This window comes from Sus scrofa, chromosome 3, assembly GCF_000003025.6.
Source record: "Sus scrofa isolate TJ Tabasco breed Duroc chromosome 3, Sscrofa11.1, whole genome shotgun sequence".
NCBI classification, from domain to species: Eukaryota; Metazoa; Chordata; class Mammalia; order Artiodactyla; family Suidae; genus Sus; species Sus scrofa.
Window position 1 is genome coordinate 41,233,621 of NC_010445.4, and position 14,627 is coordinate 41,248,247.

Consider the following 14,627-nt stretch of genomic DNA (forward strand, 5'->3'; position numbering starts at 1 on the left):
GGCAGGTGGGGGAACAGAAACGGAAAGGCGGGGTTCGCGGGTCACTGGTGGTGAAACCCCAGCCAGCTGCTTGCCAGGCAGAACGTCCCGGGGATCGGACCCAGGGACCCATGTGGGCGTTCCACGGCCCTGCTGGTTTCCCAGGAAAGCCCACTGCTGCCTGGGACCTGAGGCGACTAAGCCATTCACAAAGAGCACTCACTTCAAAATCCGAAACCAGGACATCCTGCTTCCTCATCAGAATGGGACAGGCGCCGGGCTCCGCCTGCAGGCAGGGGCGCGGCCGAGCCAGGCCAGCACTGCTGTGGAGGGGCTGAACCCATGGGGGGGCATGCAATCCACAGCCTGCTGCTGTCACCCGAGGGGCCATCACACTCCGTGGGCACAGGCAGAGCCCCCAGACTGCTGACGATGACGACAACAGAGACCAGTACCTCTAAAGGCACAAGGCTCCCCATCGCCGGAGGGCTGCACAGAGCCCTCCCAGCCCACCCCCGACCCAGACGCAGGCGCCGCCTACACACCTGACTTGGATGGAGACCCTCTGAGGTTTCCTGTGGGGGACAGACCTTGACTCTCGAGACAGCCGACCAGCCAGCACTTCGGACAGACACTCCCTGGCCAGTGCGGGACCCGGGCCCGCAAGCAGCTCAGCACGCACAGAGCGGAGCAGGTAGGCACGGCTGCAGCCTGACCCTGCCCTGGGGCTTGCCCAGAACAGCTCAGGACAGAAGCAACTCTCCAAGGACGCGGGATGACGTGGTGGACGCTGCAAACCCGGCTGCACTCCCTCTCATCTGGGCCACTCACCCACCCTGCAAGCAGAGGGCCAACGCCCCCACCTTAGGCCCCGTTCCTGAAGTGAGCCGGTCCCCCTGGGGACCCAGAGCGGCCCGGGGGCTCCGTGGGGACCCAGGGCCGAGCTGAGGGAGGTCCCAGGGGCTGGGAGGGCAGGGACGGCGCATTTCAGACACTGCCCACCTGCTCCAGCCTTTGTTGGTCCAGGCTGCCCTGAGAAAGCGTCAGCAGGCCAGGTAGTTTCCCACAGCAGGAGGGTGAACACCCACCTTCACAGAGGGCGCATGCCCCATCGAACAGGCACGGGGGGTTCTGACCCTCCCAGCACTTCACTTGTGCCCACCAGACAGAGCCTCGCTCTGCCCAGGCCGCTGCCTATGCCACCAACTCAACATGACCACAAGTTACACGTGAGGCTGAACCCACATGGACATTGAAGTGCACTGAGAACATGCGGCTGTGCCTCCTTCACCGGTCAGCCAACAGGCAGACAAGGAAGCTCCCACTCACGGGCATCAGTGAGGACCTCAGGCGCGCCCAAGCACGCCCAGCACCTCCGCGGGGAACCACTGCCGGGCACAGCCTTCTCTTACCCTCAGACGTCAGCCGGGCCCAGGCCTGGCTCCGCACACCAGCTCCGGGAAGGGCCTGCTCGTGGAGGCGGCCTTCCCATGGGGTCAGGGCGCTGGGGACTCTGGCGGCTTCCAGCAGCCACCTACTTGCCCGCGGTGCTCCTCTGAGAGTACATCACGGCCCGGGGGCCGCTGGGGCCGCTGGGGCCGCTGAGCCCGCTGAGCCCGCTCGCAGGGCACGCTCCATTACACCTGCGGCCAGCCGGCCAGCGAGGGGTCCAAAGTTCAGGACGTGCAGGGAATTTTTAACCATAGTCAGATCTCAAAACAGAGAAGCTTTTGTTCTTCAATCTCTAACCTTTCAGATAAGAGTCTGCACAAAAGCCCTGTCTCCCTGTCGTCTTGCCCGGCTCGGTGGGAGGAAGAGGGAGAGCGGACAAGCAGAGCCGGGACAACTCTTAGCGCCCCGTTGGCGTGGCCTCTGCGACTTTCCCATGGCCCCGCAGAGGCCCTGGCACGCACTGGTCCCCACGGGCAGCGGGGCCTTTGCCATGCCAGCCTCCACCGCGAGTGCGCAGGGCCGCACTCAAGTGGGCTCGGGATGGGGGTGGGGGTCGCCGGCACAGAGAAAGGGAGGGGCCAAAGGGCAGGCGGTGCCTGCGCCTGCCACGCCCAGGCTTCTGGAGCCAGGCCAGCGTCAAGGGTCTCACCCGTTCGGGTCACACATGCCACACCTTTCACTACCCTGGCGAATGGGACTCCCGGAGACCCTGCCCGGCTCGTCCAGGTCCTTGAATAGGTTCCCAGGAGGCTGGAGACAGACCCCGAGCCTGGATGCGGCTGTTCGCCTTGGAGACCTGCTGGGGACCCCCACCCGGAATGTGGAGGCTCAGGCTGGGCCGCGAGAAACAATGGCCCTCAGGAAACTGCCTGCGTAGATGAACCGCCCTCCGTCCGGGGACCCCCGACCCTCCCCTGGCCGTCCCCCCTTCTTAGTCGCCCCGCCGGGAACCCCATCCAGCCGCAGTTTCCCGCCACAGGTCCTTTGGGAGGCTCCTTGCAGTCAGGGCTGGCGCCCGGGACCTCTGCCCGGCCCCCTCCGAGGCCTTAATAAATCTCCTGCTTTCCCTACTGGGCAAACCTAGTCCCGGTAGCTCGGGGCTCTGGCCTGGCACCAGGCCCCTGCAGCCCGCCCGCGTCTTCTCGCCACCTTCTCTGCAGTGTCAGCTCCCTTTCTCTTCGAGGGTCCCGGTCGTTGGGTTCAGGGCCCAGTCTACCCAGCACGATGGCCTCTTAAAAGCCTTAAACTGATCCACAAAGATTCCTCCGCGGACAAGGCCACGGTCACGAGCTGCAGTGGACATATCTTTTGGGGGCTACTATTCGACCCACAACACCCATAAAGTGAGTGCTGGTGTGTCGGCGGGCCTGACGGCAGGGTCAGCTGCTGGCCAACCACAGGAACGATGCACCGAACAAGAGAAGCGGACTCTCCCCTGACTTGGTGGCCTCTTGGGAAGTCCAAGTTGTGTCAATCCCTAGCGTCCCCAGGCCACACTGCCCCACAGTCTGGGGGTCTGGCATGGGGCCTCGCGTCCTCCCCGTGGCCCTCGCCCGGCCACGCTGTGCCTCACAGCCAACACTCGTCCCAGCTGGGCCCCAGGACTGGCCCCAGGGTCACATACAACACTGACAGCTGCTGGATGGGGTGGGCCCGGGTCCAGCTGGTCTCTGGGGACAAAGCAGTGAGGGGTGAAGGCGCCCAGGGGGCCTGTGCTGGCGGGAGGTGAACCTGCGTCCTCTGAGGGTGACCACCACCCGGGCAGCTTCTCGGAGCAGGGGCAGGACAGCGAGGGGAGCCGTGGAGCCCTGGGCAGCAGCACCCAGAGGGCCTCTCCGGACGGGGCCACACAGGCCCTCCCGCGCGCGCCCCTCTCCCCAGCAGCACGCAGGGCAGACGGCCAAGCCCAGCGCCCGACCGCTGTCTCAGGGAGCCCAGCCCGCCCTTCCCGCGTCCCTACAGAGACAGCGCTGGGGACCAGGACAAGCAGGACGGTGCGCGCAGGAGGACGAGGGGCGCCGCCGACCCTCAGCTCTCCCGGAAAACCACTTGCCTCAAAGGTCACGAAGTCGTCGAACTCCTCAGGGCAGGCCGGCGACTCCTCCTCGGGAGCGGGCGGGACACCGTAGAGCTGGCCCTGGCCGTCGGGATCTGCGGAGAGAAGGTGCTCAGCGGCTGGGCAGGGGGCGCCGGCCGGGTTGGGCGCCCAGGGGAAGGGGGCACGCAGCGCCCCGGTCCTGGCAACAGGCAGCTCTATTTCCTCCTGTGACTCAGCTGCACCTTCTAAGACCAGCGCTCTATTTTACAGTCGCGACTTTTGAGGCAAAGCTACCCTTTCGCGCTGAATCGTGCTGACAGCAGAGACCCCACTTCTCGGATGCACCCCACAGCAGTGGGTCTCTCGCAGGCCAAGGCTCCGGCTTCTGTGGCCTCCTGGTGGCGGGAGGGCACGGCCCGCACCCCAGAGCATGCAAGGCCCCTGCGCTCCCTAAAGCTGTCTCCCCACCTTCAGGTCATGAGGAACGTTTACTGGGCTTGGGCCCGGCTCCTGCCCGGGCTCTAAACCCCAGGATCCCGAGAGAAGGGCCGAGAGGAGCATCTGTCATTCCCACCAAGCCCCTTCGACCTCGCCTGGGGCCACGCCATTGAGGAGCGTCTCGGGGGATGGGGCCGGCTGCCAGGGGAAGGGTCAGTCCCTCTCCTGACCTCTGGCCTCTAGGGAGAGGGAGGGGCTGGAAATGCAGCTAACCTCCCAGGGCCGGGATGGAGTCAGCCGCGCCCCAGACGAGGGGGTTGCGGGAGCTTCCCGGTGGGGATCAGGTCCACATCCCAGAAGGGTGGCACCTCCCGAACTCCACGGGGACAGAAGCCCCTCCGGGCCACACCCTGCCCCGCACAAGTCTTCATCTGGCTGTGCATGTGTCACCTCCATGACGCCCTCCGTAATGCCTCGAACGCGCCCCTGGTCCTAGGACCATCCCACCAATCATCCAACTGGGGGGGAGGCCCTCGGCTTCAGCCAGGCCCCCAGCGGTGAGGGGACCTGCACCTGCAGGGGCTGCCTAACTCTGGGCAGCTGGTGCCGGAAGGAGTTCGACTGCAGGCGCCCAGGTGGTGCCCACCAAGCAGGGAGAACGGCTGGGGGCCCCAGGCCGCGGGAGGCGGCAGAGCAGGGAGCACCACACGGACCTCCGAGTCAGCACGGAACACGTCACCCCTCCTTCCCGTGTGGTCTGAACAGCACAGTCACGCAGTCGGACAGGCTGGAGACGTCTGAGGGCCGTGGGGACCAGCAAGGCTCCCAGGAAAAGGACTTGGGAAAGTCAGCGGCGGCATCCTTGGCCAGAGGGCTTCTGGCCCAGCCCGCAGAGGGGGACAGACGTGGCCAGATCCTCACCACAGAGCAGCAGCAGGGCACATGGCTCGCGTCCACTTTCTGAAGAGCCCTCTCCATTCGCTCTTATTTTTTTAGGGTGGCAGATGTGGTATATGGAGGCTCCCAGGCTAGCAGTGGGATCAGAGCCATAGCTGCTGGCCTACACCACGGCCACAGCAACACGGGATCCGAGCCACATCTGAGACCTACGCCACAGCTCACGGCAACGCCGCATCCTTAACCCATTGAGCGAGGCCAGGGATCGAACCCGCATCCTCATGGATGCTAGTGGGGCTCGTTAACCCTGAGCCATGATGGGAACTCTAAGCACAAATTTTTAATAGCTGTTTATCATGTTCTCCCCGAGCTGGGGGCTGGGACGAGCCAGAGCAGTGGCCCTTAGGGGACCACCTCACCTCCGCCTTCTCCTGTCCCTGCAATCAGGCCTCCTGTTCTGACAGTGCAATTTTCCCTGAGCTTCCCTCACCAGGGCGTCAACAAGCCGAGTCAGTGCTCTGCGCTCCGGGATGCAGAATGGACGTCCCGAAGAGACAGGCTGTCTGCAGCCACCAGGTGGGTGCTGCAGAAGACCTGAGGTCAGCATCACCTGAAATGCAGCCGGGGCATCCTGTTCCCGTTCTTCCAGAGACTATGAAATCACGGCTTCAATGTCATCTGTGACTTGCTTTTATTCTAATTTTATTTTCATACTCCTTCCCTAACAAAAGATAAATGTCAAATTACCAAAAAAAAAAAAAAAACATACAAGTTACCAATAATAAAAAAAAAAATGCTGGAGTTCCCATCATGGCACACTGAAAACAAATCCAACTAGGAACCATGAGGTTGCAGGTTCCATCCCTGGCCTCGCTGAGTAGGTAAAGGATCGGGTGTTGCTGAGCTGTGGCGTAGGTCGCAGATGCGGCTCGGATCCTGCGTTGCTGTGGCTGTGGAGCAGGCTGGCAGCTGTAGCTCCAATTAGACCCCTAGCCAGGGAACTTCCCTATGTTGCTAGTGCAGCCGTAAAAAGCAAAAGAAAAAAAAAAGAAAAAGAAAAAGAAATGCAGAGCCCTCAGCACTGAGCCGGCCCGGTAGTCCGTCCAAGGATTGGGGAGGGGCACTCCGACCAGCACGGCCTCCCCTCAGTGCCCTGGCAACTGTGGTCACCTGGAGGCCCAGTCCCCACACCCACTAGCCGGGCCAGTGCTGAGCTGAGAGGCTGTCTTCCTGAAGCCCCCAGTGTGCAGCCTGCCTCCTTGGGTGCCCCGCAGAGCCTCAGGGAGGCCTCTATGCCGACTGGCTTCACCACTTGCACCTAGAAAGTCAGCTCCCAAGGGCGCTAGGTCCCCAGAGCTTGAAGCGGTCCTCTCAGTGGGGCCAACGGCGCTCAGAGGGCCAGCCAGCCTGATTCAAGCTTTCATCACCACAGCCTTCCAGCCGCCTGCCCACCCGAGGACCCCACCCATCTGCTGGCCGGGCCAGACCAGGCCCCCTTCACCAGCCCTGCCCATGGCCCTCATCCACACGCTCCAGGGGGTCTGCTCTGCTGCTGAACTGGGTAGGGGCACCACGGCAGCACACTGAGGACCAAGCCTCAGCTGCGGGGACCCTGAGACTCCAGAGTGTTGCTGTAAGTGAAAAAGCACAGCCCCACTTCCTGGAGCACCCACGCAACTCCAGGTCAGACTGCGAAGTTTCTAGTTTTTTTTGTTTTGTTTTGTTTTTGGGGCTGCACCCACGGTATATGGAGGTTCCATCTACGGGTGGAATCGGAGCTACAGGTGCCGGCCTACACCACAGCCACAGAAACGCTGGATCTGAGCTGTGTCTGTGACCTACACCAGAGCTCACGGCAACGCCGGATCCTTAACCCACTGAGCAAGGCCAGGGATCAAACCCGCAACCTCATGGTTCCTAGTCGGATGCGTTTCCACGGCACCACGATGGGAACTCCGGGAAGTTTTTATTTTTGATTAAACCAAAGTGGACATGTTACCAAAAAGAACGCAACAAGAATGAGACTGTGGGGTGTGTGGGCCCTGGAGGCAGCATGTCCACCAGGCTATCCTGACCTGGAGGCCCTGAGGCAGAAGGACGCACAGCTGTGGAGCCACCGCAGGGTGGACTGGCCGGGGGGAGGGTCGGGAGAGCCCCCCCCACCCTCCAGGGAGGACAAAGGGCACGGCAGGTGCAGCGGGAAGGGCCCGGCCAAGGCAGGAGGGCTGAGGGCTCCGCACAGTGGACAGTGAACGCAGGAGCGACCGGACGACGGGGAGACAGCCCGTCCTCAGACAACCGCTTCCTCTCACCAGGTGGGCAAACATCCACAGCCTAAACTCCAGACCCGTGCCAGCCACAGGGACGGGAGCCACAGGGACGGGAGCCGCCACCATGCTGCTCGATAGAGGAGGGCCGGGCTCGGCCTCTGGTCACGAGTTTTCCAGGAGCGTGTTCTGACTCCCGGGGCCCAGGACTGGGATCTCCCAGGTCACGACTCCTCAGGAATTCCCACAAGCAAGCTCACTCCACCTCCTACTATGTCTGAGCCTCTCAGAGCAGACTGCCCATGGCCTGGGCCAGAAGCCTGCACTTGGCTGAGAGGGGGGCCTCAGAGCACACAGGCGACCCTGGCCGCGGCTCTTGCCCGCCCTGTCCTGGGCTCTTTCCTGCCCACACCCAGGGGCCCAGCTGCTACGCTGCCCCGGCCTGACCCTTCAGAGGGAGCCCAGCCTCCACCCTGGCTGGGAGGTGTGGCAGACCACCGAGCTCCTACGGCCCCTTGGCTTTAGGCGCAGGGACCTGCCGAGGCACCAGCCTCTGCAGGAGAACCCCTGCAGGCCAGCCGGTGCCCTGTGCTCAGCTGGAGGCTCCGCGGCCCCCACAACAAACCCAGGGAGGCACAAGTCCACATCTCACCCAGAGGCTGGGAAGAGAACTGGCTGAGGGTGGCAGGTGCAGTGCCTGCCTTGCAGCCCCCCAGTTTCTAGGGAGTTCCCACTGAGACAGGTGGGGAAGGGCCGGGACTCAGGGTTAGGGAACCAAGAGGGGGCGCAGATGCCGGGGTGCGATAAAGACTGGCTCAAACCAGCTGAAACCAAGGTGGCTGTGAGAGCAGTCTGGCCACTGACCTTGAGCTTGTTATGCCCTCAGTGTAACCCTAAGCATCAGCCCCCTTCTGCCAAGGACCCCGCGCCCTGGAGCGGGCTGGCCCTGCTATGGAGCGTGTGCCTAGTCTGCCTGCTTTCCCTCCGCCCTGACTCACCCACGAGCTCATTCCTGTGCCCAGAACCCAGCCTTGGCGGCCCATCCAGAGAATTCCTGCAGGGCCAGGACCCAGAGCTCGCTCCCTGTAGCACCTGAGCTCCTGAATTCTAGAATTTCCTACCGATGTCACAGGCCAGAGCCCAAGGACTCAGTGCCCTTCCCTTCCCCCAGTCTTCACAGTGGTTTAGTTCTGGTCTCTGGTTACACAAAGATTCAGTTGGTTTATTTTATGTTTATTTTTCTGTCTTTTTGCGTTTTCTAGGGTGGCACTTGCGGCATATGGAGGTTCCCAGACTAGGGGTCGAATCGGAACTGTAGCCCCAGCCTACACCACAGCCACAGCAACGCGGGATCTGAACCGCGTCTTCGACCCACACCACAGCTCACGGCAACGCCGGATCCTTAACCCACTGAGCAAGGCCAGGGATCGAACCCGCGACTTCATGGTTCCTGGTCGGATTCATTAACCACTGCACCCCGACGGGAACTCCTCAGTTGGTTTAATGACGAGAACCATGTTCACGACGGGCCAAGCAGTAATCCAGATGCACGTCTGCCTCTGGCTCCACAGCCTGGGCTGGTTTTTGCTGGGACAAGCGACTGCTTTCACCCGCGCCCCCAGACCCACCCCGCCCCCAGCTGTCAGGTAGCGCGGCGAAGGCTTCTCCGACCCTCCACGAAGAGCGAAGGAAAGAGAGCTGCCCGGGCGAGGACCACCCAGCAAGCAGATGGGCTCAGAGTTTAAGCCCTGTGCACACGCGGGACCCACGAGCCCCCACCTGCTCATCTGCACGCACAGCTGGCACACACGTAAAACCGGCCACAGGGCTGGCCTCAAACCAACTCAATGCACGTCCCGGAGTTTCTTGTTCTCCAACTCACACAGTCAGGTTTGCAATTAATGACAAGACATTAAAATACTCTTAGAGGAGTTCCCGCTGTGGTGCAACGGGATCAGCAGCGTCTCTGCAGCACCAGGACGCAGGTTCCATCCCGGCCTGGCACAGTGGGTTAAGGATGCGGCATTGACGCAGCTCTGGTTTAGGTGGAAACTGTGGCTCAGATCTGATCCCTGGCCCAGGAACTCCAAATGCTGCGAGGTGGCCAAAAAAGGAAGAAAAAAAAAAAACAACTTAGAAATTAAGTTTTAAACAACTGATGACTCAGAGAAGAAATCACACTGGATTGTTAAAAATAAGAAAAAAGCCTGCATCTAGAGTTTCCTGAGGGTTAACCAGAGAAGTCAGCCCAGTGCCCTGGGCGCTGCGGCTGTGGCCCAGGTGACCTGAGGAGAAGCGGACCTCATGGCGGCCTGGCACAAGCACCTGCTCTGGGGCAGGTAGCACACAGCACTAGGAAGCCGCCAAAAGGCCCCCAAAGTTGACAAAAAGCAGAAATTTGCATGAAGCCACCACAAAAATCTGTGTGCAACAACTGTGGTCGGTTTTTTCTTTTTTGCTTTTTTGGGCTGCACCCGAGGCATATGGAGGTTCCCAGGCTAGAGGTCAAACCAGACCTATAGCCGCCAGCCTACTCCACAGCCACAGCAACACAGGACCCAAGCCCCGTCTGCTACCTACACTGCAGCTCACGGCAATGCGGTGTCTGCAGACTGTGGACCCAACACTCGGGCTTAACCCACCGGGCGAGGCCAGGGATCGAATCTGCGTCCTCAGGGATGCTCGTCAGATTCGTTACCTACTGAGCCACGACGGGAATGCCCACTCTGAGTCCTCACTGTGCACCTAAAACCCCCCTCCCGACATCACTACCCCCCACTGGTCACACAGACAGAGGGTAAAGCATCACGACAGGCAGGTGTGAAGCCCCCATGCGACCAGTCATCCTAGACACAGGCCCCAAGGCCATGGAAACCCATCCTAAAACCTGGGCCCCAGGGACACTTAGAAGGCTTGTCCATCACAGCCTCAAACTGTCCCCACCCGCCTGTCATCTGGGGGTGGGTGACCAACTGCGCAGGCACGCGTGCACACACGGCTCCTCAAGGGAGGGTCTCCTGACGCAGAAGCGGGGCTGAGCCACACGCCACAGGCAGGGAGCCCGACCCAGGCCCCCCGGCTGATGGTCTTCCTGATGCCAAGTCCATGGGCGGGAGCGCGTGCTGTGGTGACAGGAGCCAGCCGCGGAGGTGCCAGCAGGAGGGATGAGATGGCCGGACGGGTGGGAGGAACTGTCTGCAGGGACAGTGATCCTCGGGGCGGAGGGGGTCACTAGGTAGAGGAATGTCGGCACGCGGGGCTCCTGTTGGGGCACGTTTCCGCAGCGCCAGGACACAGGTTCGATCCCTGGCCTGGTGCAGTGGGTTAAGGACACTGCATTGCTGCAGCTGCGGCGTAGGCCACAACTATGGGCTCCGATCTAATCCCTGGCCTAGGACTCCATTTGCCAGGGGTTGGCCAAAAAAGGAAAAAGAAAGAAAGAAAAGACTGCAAACAGTGCTTGCTTCAGCAGCACGTACACGCAACAGAAAAGTCCACAAACAAACTCTCGAGTCCAGGTAATGACTGCGGTACAGGGCACTTAGGGGATGTGTACAGCGGTACAACAATTTAAAACGCGTCCCGTCAAAAAAAGAAGAGGCATTGGCGTTTCCACCGTGGCAAAGCGGGTTGAGGATCCAGGAGTGCTGAAGCTGTGGGGTCACCAACACAGCTGGGATTGGACCCCAGGCCCAGGCATTTCCACAGGCTGCAGGTACGGCCAAAAAAAAAAAAATTGACTGCTGGACAGCTGGGTGGGTGGACATGCGACAACAAATGCAGGAAGGTGCTGTCTGCAGACCATGGACCCAACATACGTGCGTGGGTTGACCGTGTACGTCTGGCCACTTCCGCAGGTTGGAAAGTTTTCAGGAAAAGATTTCTGGGGAAAGGGGCACGTTTCTCACATTAGGAGTAAACAGCTGCGTCCGCCAGTGCTGGAGGCACAGAGACAAAAGAGGCGTGAGGGCCTCCCGAAGCCAGGGTCCTCCGGTCCTCCGGGGGCTCCCGGAGACAGGAGCTGTGCAGCTCAGCCCAGGGCGCCTGAGGCCTAAGGGGCCCACTAAGGGGTGGCCGAGGGACAGGGCATGGGGCGGGGGGCCCAGAAGGGCAACTGACCTCCATTCCTGATCGCCATGACCCCTCGGGAGAAGTCTTCGAAGCTAATCACGCCAAGCCCACTGGGATCCAAGCAGCTCGTTAGCTCCGTCACCTGCAATTGCCAAGTGAGAGTGTTATCCGAGCCGCCACTCAGGGCTGGGGTGGGGTCCCTGCACACACGGTCTCATCACATTCCGAGAAGCAGCCGACTTAAAGAGGCTGGTGCCAAAAGGAAGGGTCCTCGATGCCACTGACAGCTCCAGCCAGGGCACAGGTGGCATTCTGGGAAACGCCGCCAACAGCACCTGGGACCATGAATTATGAATAAGACCCTGCTCTCAGGCCAAAAGCCATGCTTCTTAGGTTTCATTCGAGCCAGAACCAGGCTCTGTGCACACAGCACAGACCCCCATCCACCACGACAGGCCCTCCAACAGTGCAGAGGCCTTAGTGAAAATGACTTCAACAACTAGACCCAAACATCAAAAATAATAAAATGCGAGAAAAGTCGCAATGATGCCCCAAAGAATGAAACTCTCCAAAGAGAAGTTCACATTTCTAAGTATAAACTGGATTTCATCAAAATTTAAAACTTTTGCTCGTCCCAAGACACCATTCGTATACCTGAAAGACAAGGCACAGTCTGGGAGAAAATACTACAATCCAGCTAGGACACAAGCACAACTCATTTCATTTTATTTAAAAAAAATTTTTTTGTCTTTTTGCCTTTTCTAGGGCCACTCCTGTGGCATATGGAGGTTCCCAGGCTAGGGGTCAAATCGGAGCCGTAGCCACCGGCCTACGCCAGAGCCACAGCCACGCGGGATCCGAGCCGCATCTGCCACCCACACCACAGCTCACGGCAACGCCGGATCGTTAACCCACTGAGCAAGGCCAGGGATCGAACCCACAACCTCATGGTTCCTAGTCGGATTCATTAACCACTGGGCCACGACGGGAACTCCACAATCCATTTTAGTGAGCAACAGATTTTAACAGACATTTCATCATCAGATAGGATACATAAATGGCTGGTGAGGAGTTCCCTGGTGCCCTAGCAGGTCATGGATCCGACGTTGCCGCTGCTGTGGCTTGGGACACTGCTGTGGCACAAGTCTGACCCCTGACCAGGGAACCTCCACATGCCATGGGCTCGGCCAAAATAAAAAAGCCTGATGAGCCTAAGACGGTTAGGATGCTGGGTCCTGGGGGAAATGCAAATTCAACCGACGATGAGATCTGACTCCTAAGACTGGCTTCCATAAAAACAAGTGACAGTAACGAGGGTGACACGGCAGTGGCGACACTTGGGACGGCCCACACCCCTGGCAAGGATGGAAAATGGTCTGGCAGAGGTGGAAAACCAAAGCCTACCCCCCCGCACAGAAACGCCGCTCTTCGGAATCCTCAATACGTGTTCAAACAAGAGCCTGCGCGCCCCTGCCGGTGTTCACAGCAAGGGGCGTCAATGGCAAGGGCCCAAGCGCGAAGGCAATTGGCAGGCCCCCCAGACGAGGCCCAAGCGCAAAGGCAACCCGCAGGCCCCCCAGAGGCGGAGGAGCACACGACGCCGAGGGGAGCACAACGCCGGCGGCCCAAACAACCGCCCAGCAGCCAGCCAGCAAAGGAGGGAGGCCCTGACACAGACACAGGGCCTGAGGAAGCCAGACTATGCACTCCCCTGAGCTGTGGTGCAGGTGGCAGAGGCGGCACGGCTCCGGCGTAGCTGTGGCTGTGGCACAGGCCGGCAGCTGCAGCTCTGGCTCGACCCCTGGGGCCCGGGAGCTTACATTCGCTGCAGGTGTGGCCCTAAAAAGAAAAAGAGAGAGGCTCGTGGGCCTTACCAACCCACTGCCACGCTGGAACTTTTGGATTCGGATTCAAACAAAAAACGTCTTAAGCATATTCCTAAGATAATTTCAAGGTATTGAATACTGATTGACTATCTGATGATATTACGTAAAGGCTGCTAATTTTTGTAGGTGTGACAATGCTATTTTAGTGATTTTTCCAGGTGCACTGCTTTTCTTTCTTTTTTTTTTTTTTTTTTGTCTTTTTAGGGCTGTACCCACGGCATATGGAAGTTCCCAAGCTAGGAGTCAAACCTGAGCTACAGCTGCTGGCCCTTAATCCACGGAGCGAGGCCAGGGATCGAACCCACATCCTCGTGGATGCTAGTGGAGGTCGTTACCGCTGAGCCCCCAGGGCAACTCCTGCACTGCTCTTCTGATACGTATTTACTGAAATATTCAGAGATGCCACAAACCCCTGGGGAGAAGGCGCAGGAACTACGCGCAGGGAGCCAGCGGACGAGGCGCAAGGCGGGAGAGGCCGAGGCAGGCGTGGGGCACGAGGGAGGCATCACACAGCTCTCTCCGGTCCTGTGCAGGCCTCAGCTTTCCGTAACGGAAACAAGAGAAAGGGACAGAAGAGCACAGGGAAGCAGGCAAGACGGGGAACAAAGGAGGAGGCAGTCGGCAGGGAGCGCGGACCCTGGGCCACCAGCAGAGGCTTGAGGGCGGTGGGGCTGGGTGCTTGGGGAGGGGGCGCCCTTGGAGGGGGCGTACCGGTGGGGCGTCCAAAGGTGGAGAATCAGCAGTCAAAGGCCCGGATATGAGGCCAAGCCGTTGGTCCCCACCATCCACACACAGCCCCGCTCAGCTGCTCCCCAGTTTGTAAGCCGCGTGCCCTGGGCCCAGCTCGGGCTGGCATGACCTGATAGTTTCAGATTCTGCAGCCTGATGCGGCAACTCCCCGCCCTGTCGCCACAGGGTACAGGATGGCAGCCACCATCCCCCCACCCCAGGGCCTGAGTGTTCGTGAGACCGGCCCGGAGGTCTCCTCAGTCGGAGCTCCCCTCCCTCCTTATCTCACAAAAGCCTTCATCCAAAGCACACGCTGTCTAGGGACCTGCCCAGGGACACCAAGTCTTGCTGGGGACCTGAAATCCGGGGCAGCCAATCTGTCCTTCAGATTCCTAAGAATTTCAACAATGAAACTACCCATGGGACACAATGTACTCCCTCTGAAACATTAACCCGTGCTTTTGAAATAAATCTGTAACTATTTACCACGGTGGAATATGAGCAAGGATGAATCAAAGCTTTTTTTTTTTTTTTTTTTGGCCACGCCCAGGCCTGGGATCAAAACTGTGCCACAGCAGTGACACCACCAAATCCTTCATCTGCTAAGCCACCAGGGAACTCCCAAAGCAGGCTTTTTTTTTTGAGTCCACGTTATTTGCATAATTTGGAGAATAAGTCAACATGCCTGGAGCTGGTGATTGCGGATGCTTTTCGTATCCCTCAAGCCCAACCACTCCGTTCCCACGCCCGCAGGAAAGACAGGCCTGGAGATGAGGAGCTTTCCCTTGAATGCAAGACCCAGCAAGCCCGGACACCCACCCAAACCCGCCAGCACCCACCTGGCAAACGGACACAGCCACAGAAACACTC

The 14,627-nt window shown here is 60.0% G+C and overlaps 1 protein-coding gene across 1 annotated transcript in view; it reads right to left on the bottom strand.

Moving 5' to 3' along the window:
* RAB11FIP3 (RAB11 family interacting protein 3) overlaps window positions 1–14,627 on the bottom strand; it is a 73,316-nt gene that overhangs the window by 21,938 nt on the left and 36,751 nt on the right. The window contains exons 2-3 of the mRNA XM_021086921.1: window positions 11,191–11,284; window positions 3,485–3,582 (exon numbers count right to left, since the gene is read on the bottom strand). Coding sequence (XP_020942580.1) covers window positions 3,485–3,582; window positions 11,191–11,284 — 192 coding nt within the window. The remainder of the gene's footprint in view (window positions 1–3,484; window positions 3,583–11,190; window positions 11,285–14,627) is intronic.